General features: G+C 41.8%; 2 protein-coding genes across 6 annotated transcripts in view; one reads left to right on the forward strand and one right to left on the reverse strand.

Moving 5' to 3' along the window:
* RALGPS2 (Ral GEF with PH domain and SH3 binding motif 2) overlaps positions 1-23,254 on the reverse strand; it is a 122,302-nt gene that overhangs the window by 38,331 nt on the left and 60,717 nt on the right. The gene's annotated exons all lie outside the window — the stretch shown is intronic.
* On the forward strand, positions 684-21,470 carry ANGPTL1 (angiopoietin like 1). 4 transcript variants are annotated; one of them, XM_048482465.1, is made up of 8 exons: positions 684-1,012; positions 3,788-4,028; positions 5,288-5,454; positions 7,134-7,967; positions 17,230-17,423; positions 19,103-19,373; positions 20,672-20,931; positions 21,042-21,470. In XM_048482465.1, the coding sequence occupies exons 3-7, from the start codon at positions 5,337-5,339 to the stop codon at positions 20,857-20,859; spliced, it is 1,605 nt and encodes a 534-aa protein (XP_048338422.1). In that variant the 5' UTR covers positions 684-1,012; positions 3,788-4,028; positions 5,288-5,336; the 3' UTR covers positions 20,860-20,931; positions 21,042-21,470. The 4 variants fall into 4 exon arrangements, with proteins under 4 accessions (XP_048338422.1, XP_048338421.1, XP_048338424.1 ...); XM_048482464.1 differs by having other exon boundaries at positions 686-1,012; positions 20,672-20,940; XM_048482467.1 differs by lacking the exon at positions 5,288-5,454 and having other exon boundaries at positions 696-1,012; positions 20,672-20,940.

The raw sequence follows: 23,254 nt of genomic DNA on the forward strand, positions 1-23,254 counted from the left end.
CGTCATAAGAACCTGCAAACAACAGGAACAAAATAATTTATTTTTTTTTGTATTCATGTAAGTTGTCATACAGCACATTTTGTCAAAGGTGGCATGTTCTGGTTCTCCAAAAACTGATTTTTTTTCCTCTGATTTTTCCTCTGATTTCCCCCCCCCCTTTTTTTTTCTATACTTAGGAAACAGGAAACATATTACCTTACTTACACAAAAAGTTTCTTTATGACTATTGCTGCAAGAACTGTTTCTCATTAAATAAACTTAAATAATTGAATGTGACATTCTGTTCTTCATTCTTCAGGACTATAAATGGCTCATTTGACTGTTATATTTTACTGTCTGCTTCTTTCATTCTTGGCTAAAAAAAAAAAGAGCTAATCAGCATCGAAGAATCTCCCCTCTAAACAAAGCTCACTAATTGCAACAACATGAAAGGCATCTTTAGGCAGCAAAATAAAATATTTTGCAATTGCCTGAACTCTTATTAATTGTTTCCCCATCTGCCCTCCTCTGTTCAACCAGCAAACAATCTCTCCTTGTTCATACTGTGCTTCCCCCCCTCCTCCCCCTCCCCAATTCCCTCTCTTCTCTAAAGGTTGTGGATACAAAAATTCTTTGGAGCTTTTTCCCCTTTTAACTCTTTGGTGACATCATTTGTGAGCTGACTGGTTTAAGTCTAGCCATGCGTTTGTTTAATAAAAAAAAACACGCCCAAATGTGCTGTATATGGAAGTGAGGTCAGCTGTTGCTGGTTAGCACATTTCAGCATGCAAATGCCAGGCAAAGACAGCAGAGCAGACACACGATCTCACTGTCTCTTGTGGAGCAGATGAAAAGTATGATAGGTGGCTCTCTTATCTTACTGAACTAAATGGGGTGATACACACTTGGATGTAATATGGCAAGACAAAGAAGCAACCCTCTCTAGAGCTACAGCTTCCCAGCCAACGGGACTGGCTTCAGGAGAAAAACACAACAGGGTTTTTGTTCTGTGTTAGAAGAAAGTCATCACACGGTTAGTATTGTCATATTTTCTTTATTACCTGTCGGTATGTTTTCTGCACGTATATTTGTCTATAGATTGTTCTTCCTTTTAATATGCCAGTATCTGGAGTAGAATGCATTAATGTATGTGGGATCTGTATTTTCTTATTGCATCTAAGCCATTATAGGGTACCCCCACTGCAGAAATTACAAGGGGAAATGTTGCTAGGATATCACCTTGTGAACTGCTTGCACCAGAGAACAAAATGTTGAGATTAAACCCCCAACCTACAAACATATTTTGACCATGAGAAATATTTTACAGGCAAAGAATAAATATTTTAAAACATCTTGCTAAGTCTCTGCAGGATAACACTGCACTGATATTCCTTAGAGCCGACTACAACCTCAGCATAGCTGTACTAAAAAAAAGGAAGGCTAATTCAAAGTGCATACCTTGAACATTACAATGCAAACCTTCAATTAAAGTGTTAACTTGAACTTTCTGTATTAATAAACAAGCACCTCTTTTGTTCACCACAGCAGACATTTCAGTCAGCAGAGCTTGTTAAAATACTTTATATACATATACTTGGATTTTCCATTGCAAGTTAACCAGTTCTTCACACAGCAGCTTTAACTATGTTGGGATACAGCTTTTGCAAGCAGTGCTTTCTGGGGCCTGAAAAGTGCACTGAAATCACTGGATGAGTCTGAAAGAAAATAAATTTGCTTCACTGCAGCTTCTCAGTGACCACAGGCAGTAAAGAATTCATTTGTAGTGCAAGAGTACTTTGAAATTACCACTGCACATCACAAGGGTCTGCAAACACTGGAGGTTTTTTTAGAAATCAAAACTTGGCACAGTACCAGCGGTAATGAAGTGCCATGATACAAGAGGGTAGAAATGTACACAATGAAACAAACAAATTGGGTTAAACAACCAGATCACTGAACCCTCACACTGGTTCTGAGATGCCCCGGCCACTTTCTTGGTCTTCACATGTATGCTGCAGATGCAACTGTTTATAAAAATGCTTGCTTAAAAATGCTTGCCTATGCCTATTAGGACATCTGTCTCTGTCTAACTATTCAGCCCTCCACTGGTAACTTTCTTTTACTTTGAGGCAACCAAGGTTCCTATTGTTCACGTTGTTTTTAGTGGCAGCACGAATTACAGGACAACCGTATTTTTAATTTCCTCCATTCCATACAAAGTAATTTCTGTTCCTTGGACAATGACAACTATGGTTGCCACCAGCAGAGGACAGGGGGAAGGGAGGGCTACCAGATGCAGGTTGGGAAACTACTAGAGATATTGGGGTGGTGTGAGGTACAGTGCCATAGAATCTATTCTCCAAATAATCCATGTTCTCCCAGGGAACTGATCTCTGCCGTTTGGAAATGAGCAGCAATTTTGGGAGATGGCCAGAACCCACATAGAGGTTGGCATTCATACTTACAACTTACAAATTCTTAAGTCATTTTTTTGGCTTGTTTTGATTTAAAGGGACACATTACAACTGGCCTGCTAAGTTTTTTTTTTCTTTCCTTGACAGGTAAAATGCAGACTTTGAGTTTTAAATGAATTTTTTTTTTAAGAAACACATTTTACAAGGTTCAAATAAATCTTAGGCACCCCTTTATCAACTGTCTTCCACCAGAAAGTGAAGACTTTTTGTTTTGGTTTGGTTGGCATTCTCTCACCATCCTAACTGTTTGTGTTGCTTAAGTTTTAACTGTTTTGGATATTTTATAGACACCTACATTTTAAATAATGTTTTTAATGTCTGAACTGTTTTAAAGCCTGCTGCCTTGGGTGGAAAGGTTAGAAAAGTTCCAAATAAATAAGTAAACTTGTTTAAGTGCAAGCATCTCTGCTGTTAGTAAAAATAAACTTTCATCATTAGTTTTTGGAAAACTATTTGCTTTAATTGCATAGACATTTAAGCCATCTATCCTTTTGAAAAACTGTTATTAGACGTTTATTGCAAATTACATAACCAGATTGCACAAGAAACAACAGAAATGATCATAAGCTTTTAAAAAGGAGGAAAAAGGAAATTATTGAAAGTTCTCATGGCAGCTAGGAGATACCTAGCCATTTGATTAGTGATATGTGGGGTTCAGTCAGTTAGAAAATGTAATGGCAAGCACTTATCAGGGAGTCTTTACACTTGCATAGACAATGGCTAATTAAAGAGTTCCTTAACTCAATTGAAAAATTACAAGGAAACAAAAGATGAAATAAAAATTCAGGCAATCTAGCTTTACATGGGCAGAGCTTTTCCTGATGAGTTCACAAGACATCTATTATACCGCCTATGATAGTACAGGCTGTCTCATTGCTGACAAGGAGAAACCCGTGTTCGTGATTGTGATATTCATCTGTAGACTACACTTGATTGTAGTCAAAAGGCTGAGAAACAAATTTGAGTGGGAAAACTTACTATAATGACCGCAATACAACATGGCAAGCAAACCATATAAGAAGTTTCCTCTTAAAAAGTAACCCAACCATGATTAACTTTGCTAAACTCTGCAGCAATTGTTGAACAAGCAATGTATGACATGCAAGCTAAGATCAAAGCATTTTAGCAATGCGAAAGGAAGACTGACATCATCTTCCCTAAATGGCAGTAAGCTCAAACACACATCAGTTGAAAACTGGCTGATGTATATGAGTCAATGAAAGCACCCTGGATAATCAAAATAAGGAACTGGCCTTGTCTGTGATACCTTTTTCCAGTACATAAATTTGCCTCTTCAGTTTAACTTCCTCTTTCCTGCTTTTTTGCTTCCTCAGAAATGAACATTCTGACTGCAGTCCCTCCGTGCAGTGGGTTGGATCCAAAGGACCTTGGCATGAACAGATCTTTCCTGCCTCCCCCTTCCTGCTGCATTCCACTGTGCTCCCGAAAATGCTACTTCTGGGGAGTTCTCAGGAAGAGAGCTGAATGCCATAAGGAGGACTACAGTGGGAAGGGGGAAACCTGTGAAAATCTCCCCTCCACACAGACCAGCAGAAAGTGATTGGATTCAACCCAGTAAGATAAAACCTTTAAGATCAGATTTTGCTCTCAATGATACCAAACCATACATATTGTACTTCAATTTATGCAAGCTTTGCAGTCTACTGAATGCATACATGTTAGCAGTTTTTTGGCAGGGATTAGGGTACTTATTTCATTTTAAGGCAGTGAGAACATATGCTAAATTCAATGGAGAACTAAGGGATAAGAAATGGAAAGGTCCTGTACACTGACTGACTAATATAAAAATACATTGCATCCTGGTATTAATTTCTGGTGTTTTATAATGTAAACCCCATTCACTCCCCCCCATTTATAGTTCAACACTTAACTACCTTGCAAGCATCCTGAATAGCTTGATTACTCCATACTTGGCTCATTCATAAATTCGTGGCTCATTCTTGCAACAATCTCTCAGGAACCTACACAATCTTAAAGATTGCCTTAAAGAAGCAATTTGTCTGCCAGGATGACAGATCCAAATTTGGTATACTGTATCTGAAGACTTGGTATGAAGTGGCAGCATCTAATGATGATGGATGCTTGGAAAGTAGCTTAGTTTTTTGCTACCTAGAAGCTGAAGTGCCTGACTTCTCAATTTGGGAGAAAGCTTGAAATGCTATGACAGGAAACCCCATTTCTGAGTGCTATGCTTAAATGTTTTGGAGAAGTCTACATACGTTCACTCTTGATCCAAAAATGGCTCGAGAAGCTACTCTGTGAATATTTAGGCCTGTACCAGAAAAGTAGTCACACCAGATTTTACTTTTGGATCCACATTCCACTATTTGAGGCTCTATCTTGTTACTGCATTACTCCTTCCTCTTTCAGCCATAAAAGTTAGACCTGGAGTGAGAGTGGGACTGGTATATGGGTAAGCTGTCAATTAACCACCATCTGTGGAATTGTGTATTTATTACAAATTGGAAGATTTTAATATATTTATCTGTACTTGTATTGATATAGTTTTTAAGACTGTTTTTAAAAATGTACGTTGCCGCCCTGAGCCTGGCACTGGTTGGGAAGGGAGGGATATTAAATAAAAATAAAATCAAAGGCATAGAATAATTTAAAATTAAATGTTCTTCAGACAAGAAACAACCTGAAGGACTAGAGGGATACGTGTTCCTGTGCTTTGAAGTTAAGGTACTGAGCCCCACAGTTCCTCCATATAGAGTTACTTTGTTCTGGCAAGAACTGAGTTTGTGATCAAAGCTTCCAGGCCAGTTTCAGAGTAAACTGATATGGAACAAATTTTGCTGCCCACCTGACAGGTTTGCCACCAGGGCCAGGCAAGAAGAGCGGGTGAAGGTCACATCATTAATGAAAGGCCAGAGGCAGAGAGGAAGGAGGAACTCTAATGGACAGAATATGGATGGAAGTGAAGAAGTGAGGTCTGACTCACAAAAGCTTGCTGGATTATACTTGGCTAGTTTTAAAGGTGCAACTTGATTTTGCTCTACATTACTGCAACATTACTGACTATCCTTTTGAAATTATTGCCTCCTCTGAAGTCAACAAAGCCACTGCTTTCTCAGGGAAGCCTTTATTTATGATATCTTGTATGCCCAAAGCAGTCTTTAGGATGTTCTTCTGCCATATTGGAATGCAAAAATTTTTTCGTAAAAAAACAAACCGCCTATCAAACATACCTAGCCTTTTCAGTTTTGTATTGTGAGGGGGAAATGAAGATCCTGACAGTAGTCTGGGCTTATTTGGCTAAACACAAACCATTCCTACAACATAAGGAGAATGCAACATGTGTATTGAACGTAACAGAAGAACATAATGTATTGTCAAAGGCTTTCACGGCCAGATTCAACTGGTTATGGTGGGTTTTCCGGGCTGTGTGGCCGTGGTCTGGTGGATCTTGTTCCTATCGTTTTGCCTGCATCTTCAGAGGTGTATCACACCTCTGTTCTAGACACTGTGTCTAGAACAGGTTCCCCAAGGCCTGTTCCTCCTAACTGCAGGTGCCAGGGGCTGAACCTGGGACCTTCTGCATAGAAAACAGAGGCTCTTCCACTGAGCAACACCCCCTTCCCTTGCAATAGAGGCATCCTTTCACTACCTGATGATTTCAGTACCTCTAAAATACTAGAGTCAAGGGAACATGACTATTTCAACAATGTTGAAGATTGTCAGCATTTTGACTCAAAACGAAACCCAGTGTTATTCAGAGCATCCATCCTTAATACCAATTTCAGTTCATCTTATTTTTATAGGTAGAAATTTCCTTTGTAATTTATACTATTGAAAGGGTTTTCCATAAGCGGAAGGTTTGTCCTGTTTAATGGTCCTTTTAAGAAGTCATCAATATAACAGAAAATTACCTGCTCTGGTTTCTTGGGATAAATCTTAGTCTATTTAGATAATAGTTTCTGAGATAATGTAAAAGGATTAGCAGTTAATCACTGCAGTCTAATTCTCTGAAGTCTGACATTAATGAGATCCCTTAATAATTAAGTAGTTAATTCCTAACCGGCATACATTGCTGAAACCCAGGGTGTCAGGGAGGAGTAACAGCTGGTAATAAGATTAATCACATACTGCCTAAGCCATATGGTACAAATCTAATGGTGGACAAAAGGGAATGGCACAGAGAGATGGGATGGTCATGTTAGTCTACAAGCCATCCACCATTCTAGCCTTGGATGCAAAAAACAAGTAAATGCTTGGAGTGAATAAGACAATTCAAATAGATTGAGCATAATGGGAAATATGTCCTCCAACACTCAAATGAAGTTATTAATTTGAAAAAGTAATTCTTCTTTAATTAGATCCACCTAAACAGAACTCGATCAACTGTAACAATCATTGATATCCTTAGTGGTAAAATCTGCTGTTTTCAAGGAAAGTCAACTTTTATACCATGTTCTGCAGCATTACAACAGCTCAACACCTTTTAACGTAATTACTTTTTATTTTATGAAGCACAGCTATTCACCTTGATTACCCATAGTTAAAATTTGGAATGAATACAGCCAATATAGTGTGGTTTAAAATTTGGAGCAGGCAACATATTATGCTAAAGACCATTTAGCTTTTTTCTACTTTTATTAATTTCGATATTATAGATGACAAATTACTTAAATTCCTTCCCTTTTCCTTTCTGTTCAGCTCACTTGAAAATGAAGAGACTATCATGGACATGGGGTTTGCTGTTGTTATTATTAGCATCCAATGGACACTGCACAAAACAATCTAAGCCCAAAAACTCTCTGAGACGTCACCCACGTGCTACAGAAGGAGGAGATGAAGCAAGAAAGTGTGGCTACACATTTATTGTCCCTGAACAAAAAATAACAGGACCAATTTGTGTCAACACCAAAGGACCAGGACCAGAGAATAAAAAAGATGAAATTACAAGGATGGACATAGAGAATTTGAAGGAGGTGTTATCTAAGCAAAAACGAGAGATAGACCTCCTGCAGCTAGTGGTAGATGTGGATGGGAATATAGTAAACGAAGTAAAGCTGCTGAGAAAAGAAAGCCGGAACATGAATTCCCGGGTCACTCAGCTCTACATGCAGCTTCTGCATGAGATAATCCGCAAACGGGACAACTCACTTGAGCTTTCCCAGCTGGAAAACAAAATCCTCAATGCCACAACAGAAATGTTGAAGATGACGACAAGATACAGAGAACTTGAAATAAAATATGCAGCACTAACTGATCTTGTTAATAACCAGTCTGTCGTCATCTCTTTACTGGAAGACCAATGCTTGCGGATATTTTCACGGCAGGATACACATGGTTCCCCACCATTAGTTCAGGTGGTCCCCCACCACATTCCTAACAGCCAACACTATACCCCTGGACTCTTGGGAAGTAATGAAATACAGAGAGATCCAAGTTACCCTAGAGATAGAGATGTAAGGCCACCTCCTGATCCAGCTACTTCTCCTACCAAAAGCCCTTTCAGGATCCCACCACTGACTTTAATCAATGAAGGTAAGACATATGCTAGAGTCTGTACACATCTTATTTACAAATTTTTTAATCTCCATTAGTCATTAAGTATTAAAAAGGAACTGCTGGGGGAGGGTACAATGATCAGGGCTGTGGTATTTGGGAAGGGGACCCTAACTCTCCCACCCAGTGTTGTTTTCTTGCCTGAAACTACACCCTCCACTGTAGCTGATACGAGATCTACTACAGGAAAAAAAAAAGAGATGATTGGATTCCCATTGGAGTCAAAAGCGCTGGGGGGAGAGACTGGCAGATTCAGCTGGAAGAACGGTGCATGTCTGTGTGTGAGTTTGTGGGGGACAGAACAATCCTATGCAGCATCATTCTAATCTAAGCCCGTCAGGATCAGCAGGCATACTGGGAGTCAGAACTGTATTATACCACAGAAGTCTCATTTTAAATACAATTGCAATTTTAACTGCAAAGCTTAAACAATTTTTAAACAACCTTTTCAAATGTTTAAAAAGAAGCTATTGTGGGTTTTCTGGACTGTGTGGTCGTGTGTTTCTCCATGTTGGGAGAGAAAACATCTTAATGTGACATGACTGTGAAGATGCCAGCCACAGGTGTGGGTAAAACATTAGGAGCTAAAACCACCAGGCCATGGCCACACAGACCAGAAAACCCAGCTGATTCTGACCGTGAAAGTCTCTGACAATACATTTGCTTAAAAAAGAGTAGCAGCCTGTCCAATGTAACATATTTCAGTAATGTCTGAATGATGGACTGGCAGTAAATGTTACCTGATGTCCAGAGTGTTACAGTAGGAAGAGGGAATGCTCCCTTATACTAAGGAAAACTCTCTTAGATCAAGGATTTCCTGGAAAGTACCCTAGTAACTCACTGCCAGGATACCTCTACTATCCTGTTGAGAAAGCCCTCTTCCAGGACAGGGCTAGAGCAATGGCAAAATAACTTACCACCAACCTGGTAGCACCCATGCACTCTATAACACATAGGGAGAGATTAAGAGGACTATCCCAGAGAAGTAGATTGTATTAAATGAAGACAAAAATGTCTTTATAAAAAGGTTTATTTTAAGAAGTGGGGAAAAGGGAAAGTGTGGTGAGGTTCAAAAAGGGGTAGGGAAAAGGCAAACAATTCTGGGGAACGCACACAGCAGCAACAACATCAAGATATTCAAATGAAAAGCAAATGCACTAACTAAGCTAAACACATTACCTATGCTGTAGCTGGTTCCTCAAAGCCTGTGTGGTGTTCCTTGTGGTAATAAAAAGCTGAAGGAGTCCTTAAACCCTATCCAACTTCCCATGGACTCAGTTTTCCTGAAGACTGAAAATGGAAGGCAAGGAAAAATCCCATATGTTCATATATTTATGCTAAATGGAGTTGGGCATAAGCCAGCTTCCCATCTAAGCCTGACAGGTGGATTTCTCCAATTCTATGCAAATCCCCATCTCTGATGTCAGAAGCTACTTTTACTAATCAGAGCCATATTCCACCTCTTTCAAATACCTGGTCTGGTACAAACTGGCTTGTTCTTTATCCAAAAAAGGATTAAGTCTGCCAGGAAGGCCCCCACCTGACATATTGAGGGTCCCAATTAAGGGTCCCAAATGGTCTAGGTGGGATTCCTGAGCCTTAGCAAGTTTTAGGATTTCTGTCACACAGGGCAAGCCATTGAATGCAATAATAACTGACTCATTCTGGCAGAATGTAAAAAAGTAAACCTTGAATTTAAGAATACTAAACACTTGTAATATGGATGTGGTTTCCTGGATGCAAGTCAATCATATTTTTGAACTAAACTGATGAAACAGCTTTCAGGCTAAAAATCAGTTTAACCATCTTCCTCGAGGTGCTGTGTATGATTCAAATGCATTTCAATCACTAGGTTTACATCTCAAATGTATCTTGATTATCCAGTCTGAACATCTTCAATTTCTCATACACATCAGAATTTCACCTTAAATGCCCTGTTGACCAAACTTCAGAAATAACAGGCACTGAACAACTGATGTGCAACTAAATAAACAGTGTTTTATGGTACCTATTAAGACAATTGATAACAGTAACAATTGCCTGCTTCCCCCTTTCTAAGCAGCTTGAACCAGTCACTTTCCAATTGCACTTTCCAATTGTTCTCTAAAAGAGCCAGCGTGGTGTAGTGGTTAAGAGCAGGTGGATTCTAATCCAGAGAACCTGGTTTGATCTAGTGAACCAGATGTGTTTCCGCACTCCTACATTCCTGCTGGGTGACCTTGGGCCTGTCACAGTTCTTCTGAGCTCCACCTACCTCACAAGGGTCTGTTGTGGGGAGAGGAAGGGAAAGGAGTTTGTAGGCCACCTTGAGTCTCCTTTCAGAAATAAAAGGTGGGGTATAAATAAAAAACTCTTCTAAATTTAAAAAAACATTGGGCAAAGCAGGTCTCTGCCCTGCATTTCAGGCTATATCCTTGCATTACATGCCTGGCAAGTTAAGAAGGATATGTTTATAATTCTTGCAGGAATGGCTAAAAGGACTCTGCAAACGAATCTAAGAAGTATTGCACAATGTATACAGTACAGTGGAGTAGCCACCAGGGTGCAGGGAAGCACCGGGCGCACGGATTTGGGTCACGTGGGGGGCGCAAAATTCCCCCCGGCCCCTCCCCCTTCCCCCACGCCCCCCGCAGCGCCCCCCCAACACTTACTTTAGGAAACCAAGCAGGCTGGAGAACAGGACTTCCCAGGAGACCCTGGGAAATATAGTTCCCACCAGAACATGAAGGCCTGTTCTCCAGCCTGCTCGTTTTCCTAAAGTAAGTGTTGGGGGGCGCTGCGGGGGGGCACCCTGGGAGGCAGGTGTGATTTCTCCCCTTACGGCGCCCCCCCCTCACTTACTTTAGGAAACTGAGCAGGCTAGAGAACAGGCTTTCCTGTTCTGGTGGGAACTACATTTCCCAGGGTCTCCTTGAAAATGAAGTTTCCACACAGGCAGGCCTGTTCTCCAGCCTGCTCGGTTTCCTAAAGAAAGTGTGGGGGGCGCCACGGGGGAGAAAGTGGGAGTGATTTCCCCCCACAGCGCCCCCCCCCCCACTTACTTTAGAAAACCGAGCAGGCTAGAGAACAGGCCTGCCTGTGTGGGAACTACATTTCTCAGGAGACCCTGGGAAATGTAGTTCCCACCAGAACAGGCCTCCAGCCTGCTCGGTTTCCTAAAGTAAGTGGTGGTGGTGGTAGGGGGGGCGCCGTGGGGGGGCACTGCGGGGCCCCCCCCGAAAAAGCCAGAGTGTGCATCGGGCACCTTCTAGCCCAGCTAAGCCTCTGATACAGTATGATTGTATTTTCCATTTTATTCCCCTGCATTCAGAAAAAATACTATTTTTAAAAAGCCAGGACTAATTATGTAGCAAAAATAAGTTTTGGGAATTAAACTACAGCCAACTGGGGAGACTGGGAATCTTAAAAAAACTGATACAGATTAACTGTGGGGCCAACTGGAAGTAATTGCAAAATTAAGAGAACTGGAAATTTGAGTTTAACAGTTATTGTTTCCTGCTTTTCTCATAAGTACCTAGTCACTTTAAAAAAGTTTTATGGAGAACATTGAGCCAAAAGTGTTTTAGTACAACCCAATACATACACCCAGTAAATGAAGACAGTTTATATGAACAAACAGTGTTGACTTATACAAAATTGGACCACTGGTCTATCAACATAGAGCCATGACAGAGTGGCTCTGACTGGCAACAGAAGTTTAGGCTTCTAGGCAGAGGTCTTTCATAACATCCACTACTTGATCCTTTTAACAGGAGATGCCAGGGATTGGCTCTGGCATCTTCAGCATGCAAACTAGATGCTCCACCACTCTGCCAAAGCATTTCCCTCACTACAAGGCTGTGCAAAAACAAGAATGTTGTTCTAATTTTACAATCCCTTTTCATTCATACTCTTGGTTCCTTAATTTAACACCAACCATAAAGAACCACCTAAGGATTGTAGGTAATTCAAAAGACTTCCCTGAATGTTAAGATTACAGCGCATCTGGAACATATTTAAAGGTCTTTAATGACTTCGAAAACCTGCATTTTATCTGGATCTTTTATTTGTGAAACAATTTCTTGCAATTTAGATTGTTACACTGTAAAATCTGTTGCCTTGCCTTTTGCCACAGCTGGACAATTTGACTAGCATCCAAAAACAGAAGGAACACAATCTATTCAAACACTGAACAAACAGCTGCTGATATAAAGACACTATTTTAGCAGAGGTCTAGAGAAATAGCACACTGTATTGCAAACAAAATATAAAATGTCATGGGAAAGTAATCACGTTCCACAAAGGGAGAGGAGCTGATTGTCAATGATGTCTAGACCAGGCTGACCAGACGTCCCGCTTTTGGCAGGACAGTCCCATCTTCAAACAATTTGTCCCGCGTCCTGCGGGTTATTTCAATTGTCCTGATTTTTGGGAGGCTGCCGCACTGCCTTCTGGGGCGCAAGGCAGTGCGGCAGCCTCCCAAAAATTGGGACAATTGAAATAACCCACGGGACGCGGGACAAATTGTCCGCGGGGAAAGCGCCGGGAGCTGAAGGCGCCTCTGTCCGAGGCTTTGCCATTCGCACATGTAGCCTGACGCTTGAGGAGCACAGCCTTCACCAGCTTGCCGTTTCGCCTGTGACAGGGTGGGAAGCAACAACCCCAGAAGGCAGTGCACTCTGACTGTAGCGGCGGCGTCGTAACCCCCCGTCCCGGTTCACAAAGGTGACCCACGGTTAACAAAGCAACATTTCTACCATACATCTCCTCAAACACCTTCTTCCACATTTTATATACTTACTATGGCAAACTTCAGCAAACTATGGTGAATCAGGTTTTTTCCTGAAATCTGATTGGCTTCAAGAAATTCACAGTCAGACAAATCCTAAATATAATAGACTTACAGTGTAATCCTTACTCCAATCTAAGCCCACAGACTCTGCATGGGATTGCACTGTTATGAACATGTAATACCCTGACCTGCATGGCTAAAGCTAGCTCACTCTCATCAGATCTCACAAGCTCAAGCAGCAGTGGCGTATTTGCCTAGGGACAGGGGGTACCCCTTGTCCCCGGGCGCATTGATTGAGGTCACGTAGGGGGCGCCAAAACATCCTCCTACACAGAGAGTGATTGAGCAAACCCTAGCAAGCAGTCACTGAAGAAGCCGACTGCTCCCAGTGCCTGTCATAGCCCCACCCACTCTGTACGGTGGCCTGGAGTGTCCAGGGGGCGGGGGAGAAATCCCACTGGGCTCCCAGGAGCAGGACTGGGGAGCTTCGCCTCCCCTCCCTCTGACCCAGCGTGCCTTATTTGCTTTAAATTAAGTGTGGCATTACTCAGAAGCCTTCTCCTGTAGCCGGCGGCAGGCACAGGAAAAGGCAAGCTGAGCAGGGAGCCCAGCAGCAGCAGAACTGAATATGATGCTGGCGTTTGTTTGGTAAATCTTCTGATGGGGGGTGAGTTGTGAGAGATTTACATGCTTAAAAGTTAATTCCCCTTGCACTGGTTTGGAGCTACCTCACAGGGTTGGTGTGAGGACACAATTAGGAAAGTGGTGGGGAGAGAGCTTTGTATGTTTTGCTGGGGGTGGGGGGTGTTTTGTGAGCTGGTGCAAAATCATTGTTTGGTCATGGTGATGGAGGGTGGCCGCCCATACTGGGGCGGGGGGGGGCGCCAAGCTCAGGTTTTGTTCCTGGGCTCCAGTTTGCCTAGATACACCTCTGCATGGTAGCAATTTCAGAAGGGCTGTTGCATCGCGAGAATTACAAGGAATTGTTACAGCTGAATTAATGCAAGATAAAAGTGAAAAGTAAGAAATGAGACAGTGGCGTGCCAGAGAGGAGACTCTGGTAGTAAGGAGCAATGATCACTGCATGAAACAGTATTTAAACTGCTTTGGTAGAAAGGGGCAAACATCTATGAAACTGTAAAAGCCAAAGCAACATGATTTGGACACAAGGTTGAAGGTGGGGAGACAAACAGAGAAGTTAAAGTTAAGAATTCATACCTGTTCTGTAGGATAGACAGTGGTACTTTATATAGGAATAAATAATATACAAGGGATTGGATGTTCCAAGTCATCTGCAGAAGATCTTCCTGACTTTTCCCAGTGAAGTTAATTTCCCTGGCAAAGCCATATTTTAATTTTTATACACAAATAACACGCTCAGGTCAAATAATTAAAGAGACATCTTCAACCGAATGTCCCCTGGAATAAGATAGCCTTACGAAGTTCCTGAAGAAATAAGCAATGATGGCATCCTGTAGATCTTCTCCAGTAGGCCATTTCAGTCCAAAGACAAAGAAATCTTCTATTGAGCAAAGCCAGCAACATAAATAAAATTAGACCAGAGCAGCTGGAACAGGGGCTCGTGTAAGGAATCCTTTAGATACAAGGGTTCTTGATCATAAAGGGCTTTAAAAGTGAGAAACAGAACCTTGAATTGAAGCCAGAAGCAGCTAAGTAGCCAACGAAATTGTTTCAGAGCTGGAGTTATATGTCCCAAGCAGTTTACCTCTTTCAAAAATAGGCTGCCACATTCTTCATTAAAGGAAGCCCCAAACAGAGAGGATTACAGTAGTCTGAAATGGACTGGCATACCTAGGTCATATGTCCAAGAAGAGGGAGGGATGGATGGAGATACACACACACATTAAAAAAACTATCAGGCAATAGGAGTTTGGCAAGGGGACAGTAAACTCAGGATTAGAAAGGTAAAGCTTTGTGTATGTGGCACTCAAAGCTATGGGATTTTGAAAGCAATATGTTGCGGAAAAAATACAAGACAACCAAGGACAGACTGAGCGGAGCTCCATCAGATAATGAGAAAGTATGCAGCAGGCAGGCAGGAAGAAAACCACCTGAGGTGTGTTGCAAGAACCTAGGATGCAAGAACGATTAATTGTATCCAAGGAAGCAGACAGGACAAGGTGGATGAGGACAGGCATTTGGATTTAGTAGAGGAGAGATACTTGGTCATATGATGACAACAATTTTATTGAAGAGTCTAAGGGGTTGAGAGAAAAACTGAAGGAAACAAAGGTGAAGCAGCATGAACTATCAGCATGCTCTAGGAATGTGAAGACAAAGAAATCAAGCAATAGTTGGGAGTGGCTGTTGAGAAAGCCTTGAGTTGGTTCTCTAAATATCCTACAGAAATACACACACACACACACACAATGCAATGCTATAGTGGCACTTCCTCAACTCAGAACACACAAATACTTGTTTATCCATGAGGACTTCCAGCAGGGTAAGACAATTGAATGGGAGCTGGTTGCAATCTCCCCACCTCAGTAATCAGTCCTCCCTCCAACCCCACCACTTTCCAGATGAGAGGAACATGTACCAGGGTACAGATGTGTGGAATTGCAAATATCGGCGTAATCTTTGTATTCATGCATCTCAGGCATTCTCTTCCCTCTGACCTGGAAATTTTCATGCATACCCTGTTTCCCTGAAAATAAGCCCTACCCCAAAAATAAGCCCTAGCATGATTTTTCAGGATTTTTGAAGGATGCTTGAAATATAAGCCCTGAAATTCACAAGATTCCCCGCCATACAGCTGATCTGGTCGCGTGTAGGGGTGGGGTGAAGTGTCTGCGATGCGTGCGTCGCGTCGCGTCGCGTGCGTCGCGTCTGCAAAAATCATGGGGAAAAAGACATCCCCTGAAAATAAGCCCTAACACATTTTTTGGAGCAAAAATTAATATAGAACCCTGTCTATTTTCAGAGAAACACGGGTAGGTACAGAATTCAGTTCCAGCCATCTCCAATTAAAAAGACACCTACTTGGGAAAAAACCTCTTTGTGAGATCCTGGATGGCCACTGCTAGATTAGGCAGTACTAGGCTAGATGAACCAAAGACCTGACTCAGCATAAGGCAAATTTCTTGTATTCATTGAAGAAATTCCATCTTTATACCATTAGCCACCACACCATACCAGTTCACTACCAGCTTCTTCTTTACCATAGATTCTTAAAAGTTATGTCTTTTGCTTGGAAAATGTATAATGTTCTATGACTGTCAAGGTTAGCCATGTAATTATACATTTATTTATTTATTTATTTATTTATTTATTTATTTATTTATTTATTTATTTATTTATTTATACATACATACTTTGAGCTACTGTTTGCTGTAAGGTAACAGTAGCATAAAGATGTAATGCTTAATTCTGCAATGTCATTAATTCTGCAATGTCATAACACAGCAATGCCAGAGGCAGTCCTATGAGGCAACACAACTCTATGCCTTGTTCGTTGGCTCTTTGGGACAATCAGCTGGCCAACAGGGGAAACAGGATGCTGAATTAGATGGGTATGATCCACAGTGACATACCACCACAAAGCAGGACCCAGGCCAAGCTCCAGCCTCAACCCTAGCCGAAATCCCCTTGCCTCCACCAAACTCTGGCTGCTTCTTCCTCCTCCCTCCTGCAGGCATAAGGCTGCAGCTGGTGTTAGGTGTTTCTGCCAGGCACTACCAAACTTACTTTTTTATTTTTTTACTTTTAAAAGTTGGAGACTCCACCAGCTGCTGCCTCCTCTTTTGCTCCGCTTTGCCACTCCTGTTCTCGCCAGGCGGGCTGCACAACGTTTAGAGGGCAGGGGCGCCCAGCTGGTGCCTCCTGTGTCCTGCCTCCTCTCAAGACCTCCAGACCATGCCCATTTTGGGCCACCCAGGAGGCCAGTTGAAGGGCCTGATTCTGCTTTCGAGGAGGGGAGGAGCTGATCGGCACCACACCCCGCTTGCCCGGTCCTTGTGACAGGAAGACTGGGTTGGGGGCCTGTTTGCTTCAGGCCAGTTTTTCGATGTCGGAGTGCAGCAGTGGATGGCATAGAAAGGTCAGCCAGGGGGTCGGGCTCTTCCTGTGTGGGAGAAAGATGAGCAGTGGTGGGGCAGAGGTGGGAGGGACACTCTTGCATGCTCCAGAGACTGCTTGCTGCTGGGAAGAGGTGGGCTGGCGAGTGGGAGGAAGAAGCGGGTACTGGGTGGGCACCATTGCAGCAGCCCCGGCAGGATCCTGAGGTGGCAGGTAGGCAGGAGGGGTGCCAAAAATGTGCCCCTACATGAGAACTCCCAAGTCGCACCTGGGTTGTAAGACCCCCCATCCCCACAAGATAAGCCACTGCTAATCCAACATAGAACTTCTAATGTTATTAACAGTCACTGCTATAGTATCAATAGTTTAACAGATATACTGTTTGCAATTCACAAATAACTTTTTCAAATGCACCCCCCCCCCCCCCCTCAGGTCCATTTAAAGACTGTCAACAAGCTAAGCAAGCTGGCCATTCCAGCAGTGGGATTTATATGATCAAACCTGAAAATAGCAATGGACCAATGCAGTTATGGTGTGAGAACAGCCTTGATCCTGGGGGTTGGACAGTTATCCAGAAAAGAACAGATGGTTCCGTAAACTTCTTCACAAACTGGGACAATTACAAGGTAGGTTTTTTTTAAAAAAAATGGGGGTTAAAAACTATATTGCGGTGTACACATTCAGGGCAAAACTAACATAGCCCTTGCTTATATGGAGTATAACTACAAGAATGTCTGTAGGGAGCAGTTCAGAGTTTTTGCACGTAACCTATCAGCTTGTAACAAGGTTTGTGTACAAACCAGCCATGCTTTGCAAACTGCATATTGTAACTTCCATTCTGTTCAAGCATCATCACATGTCACATCAGTAGTTAAGACTGTGAGCCTTCAGGCAAGCAACTATCTTTTCAGTTCTCTGAAGCACTTAAAAACAGTATTAAAGTGTCCCAATCCTAAGGGCTCTCATCCTAAAATTAATCACACTTGATCATGAGTTCTCCTGCCATTGAATGATGTGTAGGTGGAAAAGTTCACTCAGAGGTTTGAACTTATAATGCACAAGAACCATGTTTTCCCAAAAATAAGACAGGGTCTTATATTAATTTTCCCACCAAAAGATGCATTAGGGCTTATTTCTGAGGTAGGGCTTACTTTAGGGGAAATACGGTACCTTCACAATTCATTAAAGTGAGACTCGAGGCAGCTCCCTTATAGGTTTCCCCTTGTCATGTGTGATGCAAGCTGCATCCTCATTGGCAGAAAGGGGAGCACCCTGCTGGATCACACCATCCTGATCTGTAACTTCTGTAGGGCTTGTTATTTTTTGGAGAGTAGAGGCTTATATTTTAAGCCTCCTCCAAAAATCCTGAAAAATCATGATAGGTCTTATTTTCGGAGTAGGTCTTATTTTCGGGGAAACATGGTAGAATGGCACTCACAGATGCCAATGTGTCTCATCATTGCCATCAGTAATGTTGATGCTGGAGGATGTGGGCCCTTGTGGATAAAAGCCACTAGTTCTTAGGGGGGAGGGACTATATTGAAAAAGAAGAACTGGACAGGGACAATTTCTGTGCCGAAGGAGCCCTATTAGTGACAGAAGAAGAATGGATAACTTCACCCAATTCCTCCTCACACTCTCTCTGGCTTTTTGTCTGCATGGGATCCCATATTTTAGAGGTCTCAGGGGCAGAGGAGGAAGGAAATACCTGCTTAACAGTGCATCCTTGCAATCCATTAAATACTTTAAGTGTATCTTTGCAGTTTGTAGGATCCAGCCAACAGTACTCTTAACACTGGGTAGATGCTCTCCGGAGATGTAAGGGAGAAGAACACTATGTTTCTAACCCACCCCCACATCAGTGATGGTGTAAAACTCAAGAGTAAAATATTCAATTTATTAGACTAGTTTTAAAGTGCAAAAGATATACAACAGGAATCACCAACATGGTGCCCACCAAGTGTTTTCAGGAAATGGGCATGGCCAGTTAAGAGTTTTTGCCCAGTAACCCTTCTGAATGGCTCTGCAGACTTTTAAACTGTTGCTCTGGCAGCAGCTGCCACCACAGAACAAGTATCTACACTGTGTTATTTCAAATAAGCTGTGGCAATCATTTTGAGGTTGGCTACACCTTCTGCAGCACCCATTTTGTTGTGGTGCCCACCATGCCATGTCGAGTTCCAATTGTGGCTGCAGGCTCAAAAAGGTTGGGGCCCCTTGATATACAGTGTTACATTAACTGTAGATGAACTGCTTTCTATCAAGTGAAAAGCAATCTAATCAAATTATTGTGCTTTTTTGACAGAAAGGATTTGGAAATGTTGCTGGAGAATACTGGCTGGGACTGGAAAATATATTTTTGCTTAGCAATCAGGACAATTATAGACTTTTAATTGAACTAGAAGACTGGTCTAATAAAAAAGTCTATGCAGAATACAGCAGTTTTCGCTTGGAGCCAGAAAATGAATTCTATAGATTGCGTCTAGGCATTTACCAGGGGAATGCTGGTGACTCTATGATTTGGCACAATGGAAAACAATTTACAACACTGGATCGAGACAGAGACATGTATTCAGGTAGGGAACACTATTGTTAACTATTGTTCTGAGAATACACTGACAACATAATTCTAAGAACCAGAAAGTATTATTAAAAAGCCCTCTCAGCTATTTAATTAGGGAAGTGTTGGCTTGTATACAAATTAAAACGACCCATACAAACTACATATAATCAATCTGTTACTTCAGTCCATGGTAAAACCATGTTAATTTCATGTGCCAGATTTTTGTAATCGATTGTCATTGGCCAAAAGGTGATTTCTATTAGGGTTTTAAAAAAAACAACCACAAATATATTGCAAAATAATTTTCTGGCAACTTCATTTTACAATCTCCCCCGCCCCCGCCCCCAACAACAAACACTCTGTGAGGTGCATGGGGCTGAAAGTGCTCCGAAGAACTGTGACTAGCCCAAGGTCATCCAGCTGGCATGTGTTGGAGTGCACAAGCTAATCTGGTTCACCAGATAAGCCTCCACAGCTCAAGTGACAGAGCGATGAATCAAACCCTGTTCTCCAGATTAGTGGGACAATGGCCTCTATGCTCTTTTGTTGGTCCTCAAAAGGAACCAGTTGGTCACTGTGTAAGTCAGGATGCCGGAACATATGGACCACTGGTCTGTCCACCAAAACTCTTTATTTTTTTATTAAATGGTCTTCTGCAGCAGGATCAGGAGAACAAGTAAGCCATCTTCTGTTTGTAAAAAAATGGAAAAGACCGTGTATAACTAAATAAGCAGTAGCATAGTGGTTAAGTACAGGTGCATTCAAATCTGGAGGAACCAGGTTTGATTCCCCACTCTGCCGCTTGAGCTTCGTAAGGCTTATCTGGCTATCTGAAATTCAAATTTCAGATTAACCTGTGTACACTCCACCCCTGGCACACACCCTCAGCTGGGGCGTTATGGAGCTGAGCTGTCAAGTCTTCAATTTTAGAAGCTCTCTCAAGGTGTTGTTTGTATGTGGAAGGAGAAGAGGTTGTAAGCCCCTTTGAGTCTCCTACAAGAGAGAAAGGGGGATATACATCCAAACTCTTCTTCTTCGAACTCTTCTAAATAAAAATGGAGTTCTCCTGATTAACAGATGAGGGAAGAGAAATTCTACCCCCGGAACTCAAGAACTCTGCTTCCCTAGTGTGAGTGGGATAAGCTGTGTCCTTAATAATATGCCACCTAAAGAAGAAAGTCATTTGTAAGACCACGTACAGGTGAAAAGTATTTTGTGAGAGTTTGTTTTATTTCAAAAATCTAAAGGTAATTAAAACAGCTTGCTGCCTGTGCTGTGACATCACACTTAACGTTTTATGTCTTCCTACAGGAAACTGTGCCCACTTTCACAAAGGAGGCTGGTGGTACAATGCTTGTGCTCATTCTAATCTCAATGGTGTATGGTATAGAGGAGGACATTACAGAAGCAAGCACCAAGATGGGATTTATTGGGCTGAATACAGAGGAGGATCATATTCACTGAAAGCAGTTCAGATGATGATCAGACCCATTGACTGAGAAACTCTCAACACAAAGAAAAAAACCCCACCCTTGTTCTTGAAGTTCAGCCAGATATTGTATTTCACATTTTTTGCACAGTTTACCATAGGTGTCAAACTCGTGGCCCTCCAGATGTTATGGACTACAGTTCCCATCATCCCAATGGGAACTGTAGTCCATAACATCTGGAGGGCCACGAGTTTGACACCTAAACTTACAAAAAGCAGGGCCTACACGATATTCTTTTAAACATATATGTGATATCCCATGTGTTAATTATACAAGTTCTAATAGCTCACAAAAGCAAGTAGGAACCTGCATTGAAATCTGTAAATATAATATGTACGGGCTTTAACAGCAGCAATACGACCTACAAGTTTTGTAGGCTACAGTGAAAATCGTGGAGGCAGAATGGTTGAACTCTGAAATTTAAGTATGTGAAACTGTTACTGTGTGTTAATGTACAGATAAATAGTTTTAAATCTATGAAAATGAATGTAAGTTTTTATTTGAAATGAATTTTTTTGAATGAAATACAGATGCACAATGGCAACAGACAAAGAACTGGAGAGAAAATCTAGTTTTGCAAACATATTTTTCATCAAATAAAGCATTATTATTTCAGTCTAGTTACTATTGGTTACTGTTACACTATCTAGCTCAGGGGTAGGGAACCTTTAACACTCAAAGAGCCATTTGGACCCGTTTTCCATGGGAAAAGAAAACACTTGGAGCAGCAAATAATTTTTGACATTTAAAAAAAGGATAACACTATATATATTGGGTTTTTTTACCTTTTACTCTGCTCATTCTGAGAAGCGCATGGATGCGTCCGCCCTGCTGCCTGCAGGGCGGGCAAGGATGGGGCCAGCAGCTCAGCCTCGCCGGCCACCAGGAAAGCACCCACCCCACTCCAACGGGGCAGGCAAGAGGGGAAGCCAGCGGCACGGCCCAGCCGACTGCGGGCAGTTGATGCGCCCACCCTGCTGCCTGCAGAGCGGGCAAGGATGGGGCCAGCGGCTCGGCTCGTGGAGCCGCAGTGCAAGGGCAGAAGAGCCGCAGGTTCCCTACCCCTGATCTAGCTGATACAAGATGCACATAGAGCAGCCACAGAAGAATTGAGGATCTAAATGAATTATTCTAAATTAATAATTATTTACAAAATGTTTTAGTAGTGTACAGAGTCCATAAAGTTTCCAGTAATGTGCTTCAACTGAATTATGAAGTAGGCTAGGATTATTAGCCCCATGCTACACATGGGTGGAAGGCTGAAGCAGAATTGATAGCTGCTAGGCACTAAGTCCATGGCTGAATTGTCCCAGGGGCTTTCCAATTCATTAGCTCATATTTTTAACTATTATACAACACAAAATACTGCAACTTAAGCAGCAGTTCGAGAATTCACTTATTTTAAAGTGGCTAACAAGTTCATCATATGAATTTGATTTAGTGTCAGCTATTCGGTTAAGTACTTCAACATAGGTAGGTCTCTGACTGTCCATAAACCTAAAGTGAAACAGCCTTGAAACTATACCAGGACAAGAACTGTTCAAAATAGCAACGTTGTAGGCTAACTAGCAAACACAGCAACTTATTGCACAGTTTTTTCTCAAACTGAAACCCATTTACTGCCGGGATAGAAAAGCAAGCAAGGAAGAGCTTTTGGAAGGTTCAGTTTTGAAGGCACTAGAACGTTTAAAAAACTTTATGAAACTGAGGAAAGAAGGCCTAAGAAAAGCAAAACATGAAGAGTGTTACAAGAAAGAATCCAACTTGGAAAATGCAAGATTTTTGGGGGGGAAACTACAAACAAAAACATCTCAAGAGTAGAAACAAAACGTCATGAAATTAATCTAGAAGAAGCTCAGAATATAGCTGGTCTGTGAAGAAAAAAAATAAAGAGAAAAGATATAGAAATGTGGAACGGGCCAGCTAAGAAAACTCTATGGAACATTTGTTAAACAAGGATTTGAGGTAGTGCTTCCCGACTTTCATCCGCATACCTCTTGGCAACCCTTCTCCATATTAGCAAACGCATTATGTAATTTTTTTTGCGTACCCCAAAATGGTCTAGAGTGTACCCCAGGTTGGGAATCACTGATTTAAGGAAATCAAAAGCACTGTGGAGTTATTAGATTTTGAAGCCAGACGATTAAAAACTTTGTCACAAAATTGACTTGGCTTGTTCTTTTAAGAAGTTTCTCTAACTTAACTTTGGTTGTTAGGTAGGGATAGAATTTGTGTTTAGGATTAATTCTAGCTTTGCCAACAAAAACTAACTGATGAAAAATGTAATTATAAGATTTATTAGCCTGTGAGTCCACGAAGCAATTTTACGTAACTGTTGGACTGGAAACTCAATTGCACCGGGGGAAGACTGAAGTATTAGCTGACCTCCATGTGGACATTCTGA

This window comes from Sphaerodactylus townsendi, unplaced genomic scaffold (genome assembly GCF_021028975.2).
Source record: "Sphaerodactylus townsendi isolate TG3544 unplaced genomic scaffold, MPM_Stown_v2.3 scaffold_18, whole genome shotgun sequence".
Lineage (NCBI taxonomy): Eukaryota > Metazoa > Chordata > Lepidosauria > Squamata > Sphaerodactylidae > Sphaerodactylus > Sphaerodactylus townsendi.

Coding starts and splice junctions, on each gene's coding strand:
- ANGPTL1 (XM_048482465.1), top strand. CDS start 5,337: ATGAAAGGCCAGAGGCAGAGAGGAAGGAGGAACTCTAATGGACAGAAT. Junction 5,455..7,133: donor ATACTTGGCTAGTTTTAAAG/GTGCAACTTGAT, acceptor CTTTCTGTTCAG/CTCACTTGAAAATGAAGAGA. Junction 17,424..19,102: donor CAAACTGGGACAATTACAAG/GTAGGTTTTTTT, acceptor CTTTTTTGACAG/AAAGGATTTGGAAATGTTGC.